This window comes from Leucopleurus acutus (assembly GCF_964270905.1).
Source record: "Leucopleurus acutus genome assembly, chromosome: 10".
NCBI classification, from domain to species: domain Eukaryota; kingdom Metazoa; phylum Chordata; class Mammalia; order Artiodactyla; family Delphinidae; genus Leucopleurus; species Leucopleurus acutus.
This window is the reverse complement of record NC_139153.1, coordinates 49,445,389-49,464,999: the sequence shown is the minus strand read 5'-3', so window position 1 is coordinate 49,464,999 and position 19,611 is coordinate 49,445,389. Positions and strand designations below refer to the sequence as shown.

The 19,611-nt window shown below is 45.4% G+C and overlaps 1 protein-coding gene across 1 annotated transcript in view; it reads left to right on the top strand.

Moving 5' to 3' along the window:
* TRANK1 (tetratricopeptide repeat and ankyrin repeat containing 1) overlaps window positions 1-19,611 on the top strand; it is an 82,156-nt gene that overhangs the window by 46,997 nt on the left and 15,548 nt on the right. Inside the window, exons 15-21 of the mRNA XM_082848448.1 lie at window positions 5,116-5,315; window positions 5,598-5,735; window positions 11,516-11,662; window positions 12,983-13,139; window positions 16,062-16,150; window positions 18,470-18,573; window positions 18,679-18,811. Of these exons, the coding sequence (XP_082704574.1) occupies window positions 5,116-5,315; window positions 5,598-5,735; window positions 11,516-11,662; window positions 12,983-13,139; window positions 16,062-16,150; window positions 18,470-18,573; window positions 18,679-18,811 (968 nt within the window). The remainder of the gene's footprint in view (window positions 1-5,115; window positions 5,316-5,597; window positions 5,736-11,515; window positions 11,663-12,982; window positions 13,140-16,061; window positions 16,151-18,469; window positions 18,574-18,678; window positions 18,812-19,611) is intronic.

Sequence of the window (19,611 nt, the reverse complement as noted above, 5' to 3'; positions counted from 1 at the left end):
CCTTATCATTTTTACATATTACAGTTTTTAACTTAAAAGACCTTAACAAAACCAAGAAACAAGTAATTGAGCTGTTTGTTTATATCAGCATTTTCTTTTTCTTTTTTTTTTTTTTTTTGTGGTACGCGGGCCTCTCACTGTTGTGGTCTCTCCCGTTGCGGAGCACAGGCTCTGGACGCGCAGGCTCACGGGCCCAGCCGCTCCGCAGCATGTGGGATCTTCCCGGACCGGGGCACAAACCCGTGTCCCCTGCATCGGCAGGCAGAGACTCAACCACTGCGCCACCAGGGAAGCCCTATATCAGCATTTTCTGATTGGCAAGCTTAAAAACATAACCTCTAAAAACATATATTTTTCTCATAGCACAATTTCTCTTTAATGTGGTACAAGATGCTGTTTAAGGAACCCAAACATCTTTTGTAGTTCTGCTAATTAACCCAAGGCTGAAGTCTCAGGCAAAGTGGGCTGTGTTTGTATTTCAAGGACATGATAAGCGTTAATTTCAAGCTTTCTCCTAGGCATATTTTTGTTCTCTCAGGGTCAGAATTCTGAAAACAGTATTTTATCAAGCTAGCTTTCTCTAACTACATATGCAAAAAAGAACCAGTTTAAAGTGTCAGAAGAGTTTCATCTTAACCAATTTTCTCTGGAGTCTGAAGAATACTGTTGGCCCACAGTGTTAAAAAGAAAATCGTCTTTTTCTTAGTCATAGGTTCATAGCCAAAATTTTTCTTAATGAATTGAACCTGAATTTCCCATTTTACAAAAAGCAACAAGAATACCAATCACACAAATGGAATACACACTCACACACCAGAAGACAGAACTGTCACAAATGCACTGAGAGGATGACCGATACGGAGTCCCAGACAAACACTTCCCAACACAAATGGTCCTCAACGTCAGAAACACGTCAGAACCAACTGGCAAGATGCCCAGATAGCACCTCATGCTCAAAAGAAAATTTGCCTTGTGCTCACCAGTGCCCTTACTCAGGCTTGGCGCTCGTCAGCTCGTCCAGATGCGTGTTTCCGTTGCACCAAGGAAAAGCATATGTTGGCAGCCAGTGCCGAGCAAGGAAGAAACAGGGAGGATCTCCGAAACAAATGGTTAGGGCAGCTGCTAGGAACGTCCCCCCAAATCCCCCTCCCAAATCCAGTGAGCCACGAGCAATGGACTCCTCGCAGCCATCCCAGTGCTTCTTCATGGCGGCAGCTCTTCCCAGGAAAACCCTGGAAGCCAGATATCGCGAGAGCGCAGCCTCACGTTGGGTGTCAAAAACTTCCCGCAAGTGGGTCCAGGTGCTCGCTGCTCAAAAGCCAATAAAGAGGCAAGGTTGGTGGAAAGGAAAGTTTGCTTTATTTCAGAGACCAGCAACCCGGGGCTGGGGTGTCATATTCACGTCCCAAGGCCAACTCCCCTTCCCCCCACCCTGCCAATCGGTGGTCAAGAGCTTTTGTAGAGGGAGGGAGGAGGCTACATGCAGAAACAGCACAGTCAGCTCTGACAGTCATCTTGAAACTGGTCATCGGTGGTCTGATGATTGTCTTACTTAAATCCTTCTGACCTGGGGTTAAGGTAACCTCCTATGTAGTCTTTTAATGGTTTTAAATTGTGCTCCTTGTATTTAGGTAGGTGTCAAAATTTAGGTAAATTTAATTAATTCAGTTTAAAATGTATGTGTGGTGTGACATTGTCTTTATTGAAATCATGCTTCTGTGATCTAATTTTCTTTTTTTCCATAGGGATAAACAGTGTGCTGATACCATTTACCTCATGGTCCATCCTTTCCCCTCATTTGCAATTCTTGCTTTTCAAATATCTGTGAGTCTGTTTCTGGGCTCACTATTTTTTTTGATTTGTCTAATTTGTCTGTTTTTGTACTGTTATCACACTGTCTTTATTTACTATATTATCAAATTTCTCTAGTGACTCTTTGTAATTTTGATTGGAATTGAAGTTCTCACTCTTTGGGAAGAATTCACATCTTTACATTGTAGGGATTTCTGAACCATGACCTTGGCATATTTCTCTGTTCAGATTTTTTTTTTACTGCCTTCAATAATATTTTATAATTTCCCCCAGACATTTTACACAGCTCTTAGATTTGTCCCAGAAACCTTATACTTTTGGTTACTATCATGGCTGCACCTTTTTTCTCTTTTTAAATTTTCTAGCCATGTCTTGCTGGTATAGAGGGATGCTGTTGGTTCTTGTGTATTGATCTGGTATCTCACAATCTTGCTGAACACTCTTACTACATTTACCATTTTGACATTTTTATGCAGGTAAGGGCAGGTTTGATCTTCTCTTCTATACTTGTCATTTCTTTTTTGTATCATATTTTATTGGTTAGGACCTTAAACAGAAACAGTAACAGGCATCCGTATGTTATTCCTGAAGTTAATGTGAATATTTTTTTAACATTTCACCATTTAAGTCTGGTGCTTATTGTAGGTTTTTGATAGATTCTCTTTTTCTGGATGCATTTCAGGTAGGCTATGGTTTGGTGAAAAGAGAAAATACACATAGACCACACACACGTACATACACACACACATTGGTACTCTTAACACCCTTACAGTGTAAAAGTAGATTAACATTTGTTTAGCCAAGGATTCAGAAAACAATTAGAAGCCAGGTGGCCTCCCAGGGTGTAGCATACACCACACAGCTCAGCCCAGCTTTCCAGGGCTCTCACAGTCTTCCTGATGTTGCCCATCAATTACAGGGTCTGCCTGGGTCTGAGCAGCTCAGCTTCTTGCTCTTCCATGACTTTCTACTTGTGCAGGAAAAACTGGCACAAAGAAGTTTATGCTCGAAATACGAGATTTTATCCATTCAGGAAACATATATTGAGCTCCTCCCCTACCTGACACTGTGTGGGGGCTTGGTGACCAAGACGTTCACATTTCTCTGTCCCCAGGGGGTAGCTCCAGACGGCACCCCCTTTTTTGCTGTCGGACTCTGTAGAGGGGACCTGGCATGAGTAGTTGAATGAGCCCCTTATTCTGATGGTGTACATGGGTTCAGCACCACTGGTCTGGGGCAGCAGCCTTTATGATCAGCAAGATAGAGTATGGCAAAGGGAATTGTCCTGTGAGCAGTTGGTTTTTGGTTTTTTTTTTATGTAGTAGGCAACCCACCCAGATGATCACTACATAAACTCCATTTTCTACCTCCTGTCAGGATAGAGGGAAGACTGTGCGTAAATGTTTCTGTGTATAGAACCAGAAAAAGCCCCAATAATATGTATTAGATTTGAGAGACTTTAGAAAACACATAAAACGTTAAAAAAAAAAATTCAAGCCCCCTGTAAGGCTACTCACTACCCACATTTTGTTTCATTTCCTTCTGATCTCTTTACTGGCCATATACAAATATGCATTTATCACACACATTTATTGATTGATTATGTGTATTTAAATAATCAATGTTATGATTGATTAACGTTGTTTAATCAATCATAATTTAGTGAATATTTAGTGAATACTTCCCCCATCTTTCATTCTTTTTTAAATTGAGATTCACATAGCATAACATTCACCTGTTTAAAATGTGCAATTTAGTGGTTTTTTAATATATTCATAAGGTTATGCAACCATTACCACTGTCTAATTCCAGAACATTTTTATCACCCCCAAAAGAAACCCCATAACCGTTAGCAGTCACCCTTATCCCCTCCTCACCCCGTGAACTACCAATCTACTTTCTGTGTCTGTGGGTTTGCCTATTCTGGACATTTCATATAAATGGAATCACAAAATATGTGACCTTTTATGTCTGCCTTCTTTCACTTAGCACAGTGTTTTCAAGGTTCTTCCATATTGTAGCGTGTATCAGTACTTCATTGCTTTTTATAGCTGAACCATCTTTTATTCTTTGAGCTTGTTTGTATAAAAAATTTTATCTAGTTCCCTAGAAGGGCATTTAAGTGGATTCCAGTTTTTCACTGAAATGAACATGAAATGCTTTTTTCTGATCCTCTCATTAGTGTACATCTCTGAACCACAGTCGCAGCTGATCTGCTTAAATTCAACAGTTTCCACTTGTATTCTTGATTTCTTTATATTGCATAGTGTTAATAATAATAGCATTGGATAGTAACATTTCCCTTTACTATTTGGTAATAGCAATGGGTACACATATGCCCATTTCATAGAATTCTAGCTGGTGTTGGGCAAAGGGCACACGGCCCCTAAGAATAGTGGGAGACCCAGGATGATCCGTATTCAGTCCAGCTTCTTTTGGAGGTGTTTACTAACTTCTCGGACCTTGGAGTCCCTGTTTGTAAAAGTGGGGTTGTCTGGTCTGTCTCACCGGGCTGTTGTGAGAATTAAACAGGTTAATCTTTAGGAAGGTGCCTCTTGTTTAGTCGACATCACTGTCAGTGTTACTTCAGCGCTTAGACAAAAATGGGACCCAAGGAGAAAGCTCTTTGGAAAATCCTTTATCCAGCTCTGACAATTATTTAGTATACTCCTCTCTTTGCTGGGTATAAACCTGGTGGAAAAGGGCAATGGAAGCCGAGGTTGCTGCCCCACCTAACGTCCAGCTCTTACCATGTAATGTTGTCTCCAGTGCTCTAAGTACCAACGACAGGCGACAGGATAGTTCTTGTTTTTTAACTGTATATTAGCCCCTGTATTAGCATTCTAACAGCTCTAAGTGTTTAGTTACATTTCTGCCTTGACTCTTCTTCATGAGGTCATTTTCTCTCACATGAATATAGTCCAGGAATGAGATTTACAAAACCTTCTTAGGACAGCAAACACATCTCTGCCTTTGTCCGCGGTACCCGGAGTAATACAGCTCGGAGCCGGAGTGATAGTCTAACAGGATCTGGAAATTGGCTGCAATTGTATGTACTCTCAGGACCAATACTGCTTCTCAGGAGAAAAGCAAAACCAAAATAAGAAAACAAAATGCACGGGAGTTCCCTGGCGGCCTAGTTGGTTAGGATTCCAGGCTTTCAGTGCCATGGCCTGGGTTCAGTCCCTGGTCAGGGACCTGAGATCCCGCGAGCTGTGCAGCGTGGCCAAAAACAAAACAAAACAAAACAAAAACCCCAGCCATGTTGGCGTGTTGTACAGTATCTGACTTTTTTTATCCCAGGAATCCTCAATCTGGCATCTGGAGTGGTAGATTTACTTCAGTTCTATTTCCCGGAATCTTTTGATCGCCTTCCAAGGGATTCTGGCCTCTTTGATGGTCCCAGACCAATTGTCCTGGAGTCCTGTAGTGTAAGTGACTTGGCAATATTGCTTCGAGGCAACAAAAGAAAAACCCAGCCCATTGAATTTGGAGCCCACCAGGTGAGTTTCTTGAGATTGTATGTTTTAAAATAAAAGGCAGTTTGCAGTTGAAAAAAGGTTTGAGAAGCTGAGTTCTTCCACAACGTAGAATTCAGTAGCCCCTGTCCCAGAATGAGGAAGTTTCAGAGATGGGTGAGTGACGAAGTGTTATTAATACTCCCACCACGACGGCCGTTCCTCATCAAAGACATTACTTGCCTCCCACAGAAATAGTCTCAGCTTTACTAGATTTCTCTTTGTACAATGTGAAGTTTTTTCTCTCTGTCCCCCTTTGTTTCCTAGGTAATCCTTGTAGCCAATGAAATGGCAAAGGAGAAAATTCCAGAAGAGCTGGGATTGGCGCTTGTGCTAACAGTTTACGAAGCCAAAGGCCTAGAATTTGATGACGTGCTCCTTTACAACTTTTTCACTGATTCTGAGGTATGTCGTACTGAATTCTTCTTCTCACAGCGCATGTGTGTGTATGAGCTCCACTTCCATTCCAGGAAAGAGAATTTTGGAGCTGAGTAGATGAGAGTTGGTCACAGGTGACCGTTTCCCTTTTGGAGCATCATCCATTTGGTGTGGGGTTTTGTGTGTTTGGATGTGGCTTTCGACAATGTCTGTGGGTTGTTTCATAGTGTGTTGTGGGATGGCTCTCCCCGTGCCTTGCCCTTCCCTGTTTTCTTGTATTCACCTTTTCTGAATGCCTGGTACCCAAGCGCCAGCTTCCGGTTTTCACTAGCTACTGTTAACCTTGACTCCCAAGGATCCTCAAGTTGGAGCAAGGTCTAAGGAGAGCCTTACAAATGAAGGCAAGGTTAGCAATGTCCACCCTACGAGGACAGAACCGGGCAAGGTCATTCATAGGGAGACAACTGCGGGAAGACACGTGAGCCTTGGTTCCTGCCCACAGGATCAGGTAATGCAGGGGACGAGAGCAGCCATCCTGCCTGAGCTCCCTCCGGGCATGGCTTTGCCACCACTGCTTGCCACCCTTGCCCAGAATGGCAGCAAAAGAGTCCCCGGACTGACCCCCAGTGACCTCTGTGCCAGCCGATTGTCTTGACTTGGCTCCTGAGTCCTTGTGATGGTTTTTCTTCCCAACCTCAGTACATTATAGGTAGAGCCGCCAGCTCAAGGCCATTGTCCTCGGTTTCATAGCCACTGCCTCCTCTTCACCACCGTCTTCGGTGGAGGCTCAGGTTGGCTGCAGACCATGCTGTGGGGTCTCCTTTGGGGACATAGCTGGCTGTACCCTGGTCCCCGTTGCAGACTCCCCGCTGCACACAGTGCATGCTTGAAGGGGCTGTTTTCATACGCAAGTCACGAGCACTGTTAGCTTTGACTCCTTAAAATCTGCTCCAAAACTGACCCTTTAAATGGAGTCCTTTGTTTTTGTTTTGTTTTTTTCTGGTCTTTTTTTTAAATGTCACATTTGCCTCGATAATACCTATGACTAATATTGCTATGGATGTTTTACAGTTTATAAAGTGCTTTTTGAAGGCATTGTCTCAATTTATCCTCCAGCAACCCTCTGACGTTGTGTGTATTTTTATTACCCTCATTCTACACATAAGGCTGAGGGTCATGGAAGTTACATAAGTTGCCTCTAGTCGTAATGTAGGTGGCAGAGCTCGGAGATGAACTCAGATGCTTTGAATTCCAAATCTCAAGATCTTTCCACTGTACTCTCTTCCTTTTAATACCCTGCATGCAAATCGGCTTCCAGAACCTTCCACAATGAATATATCATTACCATACCTTAAGTGCACTCCTTTTCTATTGACTTTTCTGATAAAATCAGATGCATTCTCATTAATCCTGGAACCATTTTTAATCTCCGAGGACTAACTTTTTTTTTTCTCATAATACATCCATTGGTCATGGTTGGACCGAGGCTCTCCTAAAAGAGGAAAGGGTAAGACTTTGTTGTTCGTGTCCTTTATTAAGTGCCAGTTGTATGCTTGTGCTAGTAAGAAGCTCCAGGAGCTCTGGACTTATGGATCGGTAACTTGTGGTCAACTCTGTTTGTGAAAGAAAAATCTACTTAATTCTCTTTCACCCTGACCCTGGAATGGCACAATCCTGGATCCCTTGACCCTAAGCTCCCACCAATGGATCAGTGAGTTGCATGAAATTAAAACAATCACAAATTAAGTCTTGTGGTAACATCCACGTCGTCCTATACACAGAATGAGAATTCCAAAAAGACTTCTGATGTGATGCTTCCCAATTACCAGGGAATGGAATCGTGCATTCCCCAGCACAAAGCACACCCTCAGTTTATCATTCACAACCACAGGACCAAAAGGCACCAGTCAGCAAATGAGAGGAGATGCTACAATCAAAGGAGAGGAAAAACAGAGATCACAGAAGTCCCCATGCGTCTGTGGTCTGGCTGCTCACATGGGGTTTCTTTTGGGGGTGATGGGTGAAGGCTGCTGAACAGTACTTGCTGTTTGACATGGGAGACTGTGGAGGACTCCTCTCTCCATCCCTGGCCTCCTCTTCCACCCCCGTTGATGTGTCTGGAAGGTGCTGTGTGTGTGTGTGTGTGTGTGTGTGTGTGTGTGTGTGTGTGTAGGGGGCTTCTTATGGCCCTGGCTTGTGATTTTTCTCTTCAGAGGATTCACTGTTACCTGTTCAACCACATGGACACCAGGGTCATCTTCTGAGATGAGAAAGGAACCAAGGAATGGTTATGTCAAGGCCTTCTCTTGTAGAATTTTGCCTCATTTGGGGGAGGGGAAGTCATTCTCTGGTCACCTCCAAACTCTCCTCCTGTGGGGACTTGGAGGGGTGCTTGCCATTGACACTCTGCCCCAGTGGGGAGTCCCTTCCTTCACACTCATGTGTGACCAGGACAGGAGAGGCTTTCAAAACCACAACTTTTTAAGAGTTGCTGAGCTAACCTAGAGAACAGGCCCCACAAAAGAAGCCTTGCTGGTAGAGTCTAAGTCCTTTTCCTTCATAATTATTAATCCCCAGAGAAGAAGCTGGAAGACTTCTAGAGGCTTCTTCCTTTTATTGCCGGGAGTGCTGCAGGCCTGTATTCTTGCCGTAAACACGTGCTCGCTCCTAGGAGGCTCTGTCTTGAGAGTGAAATGTGTTTTATTCATGGAAACAGGTTAGTCATGTGCCATACGAGCAGCTTCTGTGTCTCCTTCGAGCAGTTTTAAGATACAGGTGCTTTGGGCTTCCCTGGTGGCGCAGTGGTTGAGAGTCCGCCTGCCGATGCAGGGGACACGGGTTCGTGCCCCGGTCCGGGAAGATCCCACATGCCGCGGAGCGGCTAGGCCTGTGAGCCGTGGCCGCTGAGCCTGTGCGTCTGGAGCCTGTGCTCCGCAACGGGAGAGGCCACAACAGTGAGAGGCCCGTGTGCTGCAAAAAAAAAAAAAAAAAAGATACAGGTGCTTCACTGGCCTTCCAAGTTCAGGCAGCCTGCACCTCCCGCTGTCTGCCGGACCTCCTCAGATGTTAGCATGCGTGTCTCTTGCCTGCTTTCTTTGGCAAACAATTAAGTTGGGTAAACAGCTTTACGAAGATGAAAAGATAGTCACAGATGTGTCCTGAAGATTTTTTTTTTTAACTTTCAACTACTAAAATTGATTACATAACTCACATCTCTTCTCATAACCTGGTGATTAATTCCCTAATTGGTTAGTAGCATAACCACTCTGATTTAATAGATAGTATTTAAAGCATTTAACCTAATGTGTTTTTTTTAATTAATTTATTTTATTTTATTATGTATTTTTGGCTGCGTTTGGGTCTTCGTTGCTGCATGCGGCCTTTCTCTAGTTGTGGAGAGCGGTTGCTACTCTTTATTGTGGTGCATGGGCTTCTCATTGCTGTGGCTTGTCTTTGTTGCGGAGCCCAGACTCTAGGCGTGCGGGCTTCAGTAGTTGTGGCATGTGGGCTCAGTAGTTGCGGCTCACCAGCTCTAGAGCGCAGGCTCAGTAGTTGTGGCGCATGGGCTTAGTTGCTCTGCAGCATGTGGGATCTTCCCAGACCAGGGCTTGAACCCATGCCCCCTGCATTGGCAGGCAGATTCTTAACCACTGAGCCACCAGGGAAGTCCCTAACCTAATGTTTATAGAGTTTACATTATAGAGGAACTGAAGGGAGGTAATGAACTGTATCCATTCCACCTTTCCATCATCCTTGAAAAGATACATAGGTGGCAAGTAGCACCATTTTATAAAAAACTGAAGGATAGGAGAATTGACTACCTACTCCCCCAAGACACACAATAAAGTATGAAATCTGAAACTTCATGGGAATTCTTCACTGTAGATACTGTGTATAATCTGGTCACGTTTGCCTCCCCAGGGTCTGCAAACTATGGCCTGGGGGCTAAACCCAGCTCACTGCCTGTGAGCTAAGAATGGTTTTTACATTTTTAAATGGTTAAAAAAATCAAAAGGAAAATCATATCCTGTGGCATGCGAAAATTTAGTATTAAATTCAATTTTAGTGTCCAAAGATAACGTTTCATTTCATCACACTTGCCCGTTCATTTACTGTTGACTAGAGCTGCTTTTGCTCTACAGTAGCGGAGTAGAGTAGTTGCAATAGAGACCGTATAGCCCACAAAGCCAAAAATATTTATCATCCGACCCTTTAGCAAAAAAATTTACAGACCCTGATCTACGAGTCACCGTGGTTTTGTGGTTTGATTTGGGTAAAGGGGAAAATGGCTAAAATGTCAACTCTTTATCGAGCATTGTAGAGACACTTGACATTGATTATCTCCTTTTATTTTTCCAACAATGTGGTTAGTTCTGTCATCCACATTTTACAGAACAGGAAAATGAGACCTAGAAGAGGCATTTGTTCAAGGTCACATAATAAGTGGACAAATCGAGATTTAATTTGTTCCATCTGACCTCAGAGTCCACCTTGCACAGCATACCCCACGGCTCCTGAATTTCACTCCATCCTTTTTTTGGGGGGACGGGGGGGCCTTGTGGCTTGCGGGATCTTAGTTCCTCAACCAGGGATTGAACCTGGGCCCTCTGCAGTGGAAGTGCAGAGTCCTAACCACTGGACTGCCAAGGAATTCCCGAGCTCCGTCCTTGATTGGATCACCTGGTTAGGAAATTTTGTCACATGTCTTTTTTTTATATCATAAGAAAATAATTTTAATTTTTTATTCTTACATTTCCTAGCATTCATATTTTCAGTGAAAATATTTCAAATTATTTACACTTTGAATGCAATTACATCTCTTAATCCTGGGCATTTAATATAACACAAATTATGTGAAAATTCGGTTATAACACAACTAGTAATTTTGCTGACATAAGGGCAAGACTCTATTTTATAGAATAGATGTAAAAATAATTTATGAATTATTACATCTTTATTACTCATTTAAACATGGCTAAACTATCCACATGTAACAGCAGTAATTATATTTTTATTATCTTGGTTATTTGTGACTCTTAGTCGTATGAAACCCAAAGCTTAACACAAATTATTTTGTATTTATATTTTTTAGACTTATTTTTTATTGAGGCAACACTGGTTTATAACATTATATAAGTCGCTCGTGTACAAGATTGTATTTCTACTTCTATATAGCCTACAGCATGCTTACCACCAAAAATTTAGTTTCTGGGACTTAGGGAACTAAGATCCCACATGCTGCGTGGCATGCCCAAAAAATTGAAGGAAGGAAGGAAGGAAGGAAAAATAAAAGGAAAAATAAAACTTAAAAAAAAATTTAATTTCCATTTGTCACCATAGAGTTGATATTTTGCCATCTGTGACAACATGGATGGACACCGCGGGTACCACCCTAAGCGTCACATGTGTCTTAATGACTGACCCTAAGTGGCATTTTTTAAACACATTGTGAAAAGAGGTGAGGATACTGGTTTTCTCTCTCCATTCTGCTTGTGGACATTCTTTCAACAACAGGAACCTCCAGGCCATAAACACTCGTGCTAGAAGTGAGCACATGTGCCTGCTTCTTGGCCGTCTTAGCTGAGCGTCGGGGGGTCTTCTCGGTAGCTGCCCTGATCCCTGCCTGCACCACCTGGGCCCCGACCCCCACTCTGAGGCCATAGGATGGCCACCTCCTCACGGCTGGTGCTGAAGGCCTGGCTGCCGTGCCAGGCAAAGGGGGCTCAGTTCTCTGTGAGGCCCAGGGAGGCTGGGTGTGCACTGCAGAAGCATATTCTGCTGGTCTTTCATTTGTCTTTGTTGTTCAGGCTTACAAGGAATGGAAGATCATTTCCTCATTTACCCCTTCATCCTCCGAGTCCAGAGAGGAAAGCCGACAGCTGATTGAGGTGCCCCTAGAGAAATGCAGCTCCTCCCAGGGCAGGGCTTTCATGGTGAATCCGGAAATGTACAAGGTGAGTATCAGCCAGGGGTCCATGAGCTTGCTTGACAGGGAGCCAGTAAGCAGGGCTTGGCGGATAAGATGGGGTTAAAGATGGAGCCTGTGCTGCGGGTCTTCCTGTCCGTCAGCACTAGGGGGTGGAGGATGGGAAAGGGAATGTGGTGGGCTCAGCGCTGGCGACCCCCTCTTCTCAGCAGAGAGCCAGGCTTGATGTGGGCCGCCAAAGGGGGAGGGTAGCACCTTCTGTTCGCCTCTGGAGCTCTGTTCAGAAACTCTGACATGGCTGACGGGGAACTCAGAAGTGACGTCCGTGACTGTAGTCAGTGGAGACCATTGTTTTCCAGCCTTGTCTGTGAAGGGACCCTGTCTCCCTTCCCCTGGGCGTCCCACTACATCACCGAGAAGTAGGCCAGAGCCGAAAAGCTCTGTGGAGTTCTAGACCGACGAAGGCCGACAGAGGCCTCGAGAGTGAGGGCAATACCACAGAAAACCGAACCGGCAAAACCCAAAAGCTTTGGGAGAAAATGCTGTCCTAGTTTTATGTCTCCTACATAGTAGAAAACAAATAAACAGAAGAGCAGTTATCCGGTTATTTCTGTAACTACCTGGAAGGCTCTGCACATAGATGTTAAATCATCGCCGAGCTGTGCAGACCTCTGGGTAGCCACAAATCCGTTGTTGTTTTGAAATGTGCATGATTTAATCAAGGAGGTCCTCCCTGAGTCTAAGACCTAGTCCCCTTATACCCAGAGTCCTCAGTCATGGGGTAGGTCTGGAGTAATATAGTGCTAATAATAATCACAGTAGCAGCGTGGGACTGCTCCATTTTTTTAATTTTTTTAATTTTTTTAAATTTTGGCCACACTGTGTAGCTTGTGGGATCTTAGTTCCCCGACCAGGGATTGAACCCTGGCTCTTGCCAGTGAAAGTGTGGAGTCCTCACCCCTGGACTTCCAGGGAATTCCCACTGCTCCAATTTTTAAAAATAAGTTACAGTAATTGCGTAGGATGTGACTTTTGGGGTAAACTGAGTGAAAGGTACGTGGGACCTCTCTGCAGTATCTTTGTAACCTCCTAGGGATCTATAATTATTTCAAAGTGGACAAGTACAGCAGATTCAAGGGTGGGCCTGTACTAACACTGCCCCCCTCGCTAGAGTTCGCTTCCCTGTGCTGCGGCCACAGTGGGCTCCCCACGTCCTGCTCAGGCCTGGGCTGTACTTCATAAAACTTACTTTTTGAATATTCCTCCAAAATCAGAATAAGCCCGTTGAAGTGAGACGCGTTGTATTGTAGCCTGAAGGCTCATGCCTTGGTCCTCATCTTGTCTTTAGCTCCTGAACGGGGAGCTGAAGCAGCTCTACACGGCCATCACCCGGGCTCGGGTCAACCTCTGGATCTTTGACGAAAACCCAGAGAAACGGGCTCCTGCTTTCAAATATTTCATGAAAAGGAATTTTGTCAAAGTCGTGAAAATGGATGAAAATAAAGGTAAGCGCTCATTAAAATATTCTGGCTGTTGGACAGAAAGCATGTTACTCTCAGCTGCCCTGTGGCCGAGGGTAAAGGGTATGGTTTTTGGAAAACACTTTCTTTCCACATTCTTCTGAGACATGAGTGTTCCTATTTATCGCTAAAGTGTGTGGGAGACTGAAGTTGTAATGAGAGTGGGAGGGTTAACTCCTTCAGGGAAGAACTTTTATTTGTCCTAAAAGGTAAGGATCATGGGCAAAGGATAGACAAAGTAGACTTTGCTGGGAGAATACAAATTAACTGTGGACTTTTGGACAGCTGTTTGGCAGTATCTATCAAAATAAAAAATGCACCTACCTTTTGACCTGGTAATTCCACTTCTAAGGATCTATCCAGAGATACTCTTTTATACAATCTCTAAGATAACATGCACGAGAGCACTCGTTACAGCCCTGTTTATAATGATAAGAAACTAAAAATGACTTAAGTGTCCGTGAAGGTGAAAGTGTCTGCAGTGGCTCCTCTGGTGCTGGGACCGGTGGGTGTGAGATTGTTAACTAGATGTGGACCTCTTTAACTTTTCACCATTTCTGTGCTGCTTGCAGTGTTTAAAAAAAAAACAACATCATTATGTATTGTTTTTCATAAGTTACAAAGGCTAGCTAATTAAAAAATGGAATGAAGGTCTCCTGATGGGATAACTGGGAGATAAATAATCAGCCCTCATGAAGAAGAAAATTGTTCTGTTTCTTGGGGGTTAGCTGTTGAGTTGGCTGCTCCAGGCCATGGTGCATTTCTCCAAAGATGGAGGAAAGCCCACAGCTCTGTGGCTGCAGAGAGGTTTGTTGGTTTCCTGAGCATTTTCCAGCCAGTTTTACGGAGACTGTTTCTGGTTACAGCCAATGGCTCAGTTGGGGACCAGGATTAGAAGCTCTATTCCTGGGACCTGACTGTGGTGCTATCATGTGAAAAGTCTAAGGCTTGGGGTTAACCTGGCTTCTCATTAGAACTTTCCACCTGTGCAGCCGTGGGACTTAATTCAGCTACCACTTTCTCCCCCTGGGCCTCCACTTCCTCTACTAAAAGGAAAACGAGTGCGTTGGCCTACCGTGGTGGTTCTTATTCCTCCCCGCAGCTCCGAGTCCCTTTATTCTCACAATATGTTCTGGCGACCCATTATAAGAGATCAAAATTGGCGATTTTTTTTTAATTTAAAAATTCAAAATGAAAAAGGATTACAATTAATATTATCTCTTGTTTGCATTAAGAATGCAAGGAAAAGTCCCGTCTTAATTGTGAATTACGAGTTGCACGTGGTAAAGTCTTTGAGGACATCTGTTCTCACTGTTCTGGGGAGCTGGGGACGAGTGTGGTGACTTTGCATTTGGGGGTCTCTTCAACGCGGCAGTAGAGGTCACCGGCCAGATGCAGAGATACTGTGTGGGGCTTTGCTGTGGGAATAAGATGTCACCTGGACACTCACAGTGCACACAGCACCAGAACAAGATGCTGCAAAGTCAGCTTTGCACACAGTGCGTGCGGGGGGCTGCAAGGATTGGCATGTGTTTTTTTTGTTTTGTTTTGTTTTAATTATTTATTTATTTATGGATGTGTTGGGTCTTTGTTTCTGTGCGAGGGCTTTCTCCAGTTGTGGCAAGCGGGGGCCGCTCTTCATTGCGGTGCGCGGGCCTCTCACTACTGCGCCCTCTCTTGTTGCGGAGCACAGGCTCCAGACGCGCAGGCTCAGTAGTTGTGGCTCACGGGCCCAGTTGCTCCGCGGCAGGTGGGCTCTTCCCAGACCAGGGCTCGAACCTGTGTCCCCTGCGTTGGCAGGCAGATTCTCAACCACTGTGCCACCGGGGAAGCCCTGGCGTGTGTTTTTGCACCACCTAAACAAAGCGGGCCTGTCTGCCTGGCCCCTCTGGTTGACCTCTGTTGGCTGAGGGGACTCTGACCTTTCTGGCTCAGATTTGACTTCCACGTCGTCCTGATATTCAGCCTTTTGTGTGTTTCGTGAAGCTGTGGCTCGGAATCCCCAGAGAGTGTCGCCTCCGCCCCCACCCCCACCACCGCTGGCAGTGCTCGGGGGTCCTCGGCAAGGGGGGCCAGTGCAGTCACCGCCAGCTGCTGAGGCTGACAGACGGGACCAATAGCAGGTGGTGGCAGTGGTCAACGTCCACCAACCAGAATGTGTCAGATCGCTTGCTGTGATGAGGGCAAAGTCTGCACATTTGGAAATACTGTCATATCCTATCACCTTTTCCCCTGCTAAGGCCCCGGCATGGGAGTTTGCCAAGAGCTACATGGCTTTGGGTTTTCAAGGAGGAACTGGAAATTGCTGTCTGTCTTCTAATTCGTATCCCTAGGAAGGGAAGGCAGACCAAAGTTCAAAAATCAAAGAGCATCTTTTCTCACCTCCACCTCCTTCTCCCAAAACCCACTACAACCTGGCTTGGTAAGCTACACTCTGCCTTACATGAACGCTAGACAGACAACGTAGGTGTGTTTGTTTGCTCAGGCCACCATAACAAATACCATAGACTGGGTGGCTTACACAACAGAAATTATTGTCTCAGTTCTGGAGCCTAGGAGTCTAAGATCAATAAAGCTGTCAGTGGTTTGATTTCTTCTGAGGCCTCTCTCCTTGGCTGTAGATGGCCTTTTCTCTGTGTGAGCCCCCTGTGTCTGTTCGTATGTGTTAATCTCCTCTTCTTATAAGGATGCCAGTCACATTGGATCAGGGCCCACCCATATGACCTCATTTTACCTTAATCACCTCTTTAAAGACCGTTGTCTCCAAATACAGTCACATTCCAAGCGACTGGGGGTTAGGACTTCAATACTTGAAATTTTGGGTGTAGGGGAACAAAATAGAGCCCATAACAGGTTTCAGTGAAGGGATCCCCAGAGAAGCAAACCCATGTTTCTCTTTCATTTTAGACCTCGACGATAGCATGTTTGTTAAAACCTCAACCCCTGCGGGGTGGATCGCCCAAGGAGATTACTATGCTAAACACCAGTGCTGGAAGGTAAGGAGAGAGAGGTCTGGGTGACCTGTGGCCTCGTCAAGCCTCACCATCAGGTTTCTCATCACTGCATTTGTCACCAGGACGGGGAGGGGGTCGGGGTCATGGTACTTGTGCTGCTGCCCCTTCTGCGACATCAGGTCACCCGCCATGCAGAGATCTCCCTGTCCCGCTCCCCACCACCCCCATGCGGTCATGACAAGCCTTCCTTTTGGCCAAGTGCCAGCGTGTGATCATAGGAAGAGGAAGGGTCCTGGCCTCTGCCTGCTGAGGAATCCTTCTGTCGGGAGGGATGGGGAACAGGCTGCACTCCCGATGGGGGAAGCTGCAGAGTTGCTCCATAAGGGGGCTAGGATGGATACAGAGAGGGGTGAAGGCCTGTGGTCACCCCTGCCATCAGGTGTAAGGGAGGAGAAAACAGTTTGCACCATTGTGTGTTTAGTCGTGTCGGGATAGTGTTTCCATAAATATGCAGCTGCAGAAGTTGACTGAGCCCTGCACTGTATTCACTGCCCATCCCTGTTGTAATTGGCAAGGAATACTAAACACCTGGCTGTTGTTATAAAACCAAGATTTTTTTTTTTCAGAAAGGGGATAGGGCAGGACAATGTGGGCAGCAGGTGTGGGTATGAAATTAGAAACCTATAAAGTCTTTCCCTTTCTCGCTTCAGAACACAGCTGGTGTTTATATGTATTGCCCGTGGATTTCCAATTCTTTATCCCTTGAAAGATACCTTTTGAATGTTTGAATCCAAAATCTTTTGAGGGGAGTAGCACAGACGAGAATGTTATAAAAAGCCTCCCCCTCACCTGACTTTATTTTGACTCTGCTAAAGGGCTTTGGGACTCAGGAAGTATATTGTTTGGGGCTGCATGTCAGTAAGTGTCTCAGAACCACCGTACAAGTGGAAGCCCTTGAGTTCCATTCATTCAGCATATCCTGTGGAGCTGTGGGCCCAGCATTGCATTTAGGTCATGGGGATGTGACAGTGGGCAGGACAGGTATACAGAAAAGGGCACAGTGCCGGCAGTTCCCGATGTCACATGTGAATGACAAGCTGCCTCCAGAACTGCCTGTCCTAGACGGTGTGGCCAGAGAAGGCTACTTTGAGTGGGAGCCTTGAGCTGGGACCTGTAGGATACATGACGTTAAGCAGGCAGAGGAGGGATGGAAGAGCATTTCACTCAGAGGGAAGAGTGTGTGCAAAGGCCCTGTGGCAGAAAGGAGCATTTCACGTGTCACAGGAATGAAAGGAGGCCCACGGGGCTGGGGAGGCTGGAACAGAGAGCCCGGGGGGAGAGATGCCATCCTGCCTGTGTTATCAGTAAGTGCCACTTAATCCTTCTCTTGCCCACACTGAGGCCTAATCCCTACATGCTGGGCAGAACATGAACTTTCTGCCCTGTAGTCCGCACTTGGAGACATGATGTCAGCAACTTTCTGCTGGTGGGGAGCAGAGAACAGGCTGACTCCCCTGGGACACTTGTCTGCCCATCTTCTCTTTGCAGCGTACAGGTCTGCATGTGCCAAGGATCTGGTCAGTCATCTTCTGGGATGTGTTGGGACACCATCTCTGTCCCCGTTTCTACCATAATAGGTGCACTGCTGCTGCTCTGCCAACACTGCCCACTAGCCTTGGTTGTTACCAACTAGAGGGGACCTATGTTGAGCCCAGAAAAGCCACTGGGCAACCTTGGGCCAGTTTCTCCATGTCCTTGACTTGAGGTTGCTACCAAATAGTGTGGGAAGGATGAAACATCTCACACGCGGCTATTGAAGATCAGATGAAGGTGTTATTACGGTGACCTGTAAAAATATGTCTGATGTGCCTTTTCCATGGCTCCTAGGTGTTTCCAAAGGGAAGCTTTGAGTCCAAAGTGTTAGCTGGTAACACAATTAGGCTTTATCCTCTGGGGCTGTTTTTTCTTTTCTTTTTTAAAAATTTTTATTGGAGTATAATTGATGTACAGCGTTGTGTTAGTTTCAGGCACACAGCATAGTAAGTTATACACACACATATATCCACTCTTTTTTAGATTCTTTTCCCACATAGGTCATGACAGAGTATTGAGTAGAGTTCCCTGTGCTATAAGTAGGTCCTTATTAGTTATATCTATTTTACATGTAGCAATGTGTATATGTCAGTCCCAACTGAGGCTGTTTTATTTAGTGTTTCAGCACCTTCCTGCCCCTCCCTCACGGATTTGGCTGGGGTGAGACCCAGTGCTTTGTCCGTGAAAACATGGAATGTGTGCTTTAACTCTTGTTCCTGTGTCACCTCTGCGACCTTGCTGGAAACAGAAACCTTTGGTCTATTCCAGGTTGCAGCCAAGTGTTTCCAAAAGGGAGGTGCGTTGGAAAAGGAGAAGCTGGCTCTGGCCCACAGCACCGCCCTGAACATGAAATCCAAGAAAGTCAGCCCCAAGTAAGAGCCTCGGGGGTCATTTCAGGTTTGCTCTGAGAGAGAGCTGCAGGTTCAATCTACTGGTATCACATTCCATGGAAACTCTGTTCTATTTCCCCCTCCCAGGGAAAAGCAGGTGGAATATTTGGAACTGGCCAAGACGTATCTGGAGTGCAAGGAGCCAAAGCTGTCCCTTAAGTGTCTGAGCTACGCCAAGGAGTTCCAGCTGTGTGCCCAGCTGTGCGAGAGGCTGGGAAAGGTACGTCTGGCCCACGGCTGCTCCTAGGAGAACTGGGCTCCGTGGGGCAGATGGAAGGGTGGCCCCCAGCCTCCGCCTGTGTCAGGAAGGGCTTCTGTCCTCCCAAGAGGGAGAGGTTGGCCCTGTCGACTCTGTGGGTGGCCCTTCTTCCTCCATCTGCTCGAACATTTAGATGGTTTCAGGGACTGTGTGTGTGTGTGTGTTTGTGTGTGTGTGTGTCCATGTCTGTGAATGTTTGCGACCCATTATTAACCACAGGGAGGCCAAATGTTCACATCAAAGGGAAGATGGGTTTAAGAATATTCCTGCCTTTTCTTTCTCCATGTTCAGTCTGGAGTCAGCCTGGGTGGATGGTCTGGCAGTTACATGGTGTTTTCTCTGTGTCCCAGCAATTACTCTAGATCTGCACTGACCAATCTGGCAGCCACTAGCCACATGTGGCTACTTAATTAAACATTTAGGTTAACTAAAATGTAATAACGTCAGAAATTCACTTCTGCAGTCTCACTAGCCACATCTCAGGTGCACGTTGTGATAGAACATTTCCATTATTCTAGAAGCGCTAGTGGACAGAGTTGCTGGTCCAGAGCACAGGGCTCACAGTGTGGTCTGCAGGCTGGCACAGGCCACAGACTCTTATTATCTGTAACAAGATAAACTCCAAAGAGGAAAGTAGACAGAGATTTTTATGGCAATTTGGCATTGTTGTGACATCCGAGAGGTGATGATTTTCATAGTGATTCATTTTTCTTCTTATTGAGATATAATTGATGTATATAATATCAAATTGGTTTTAGTTA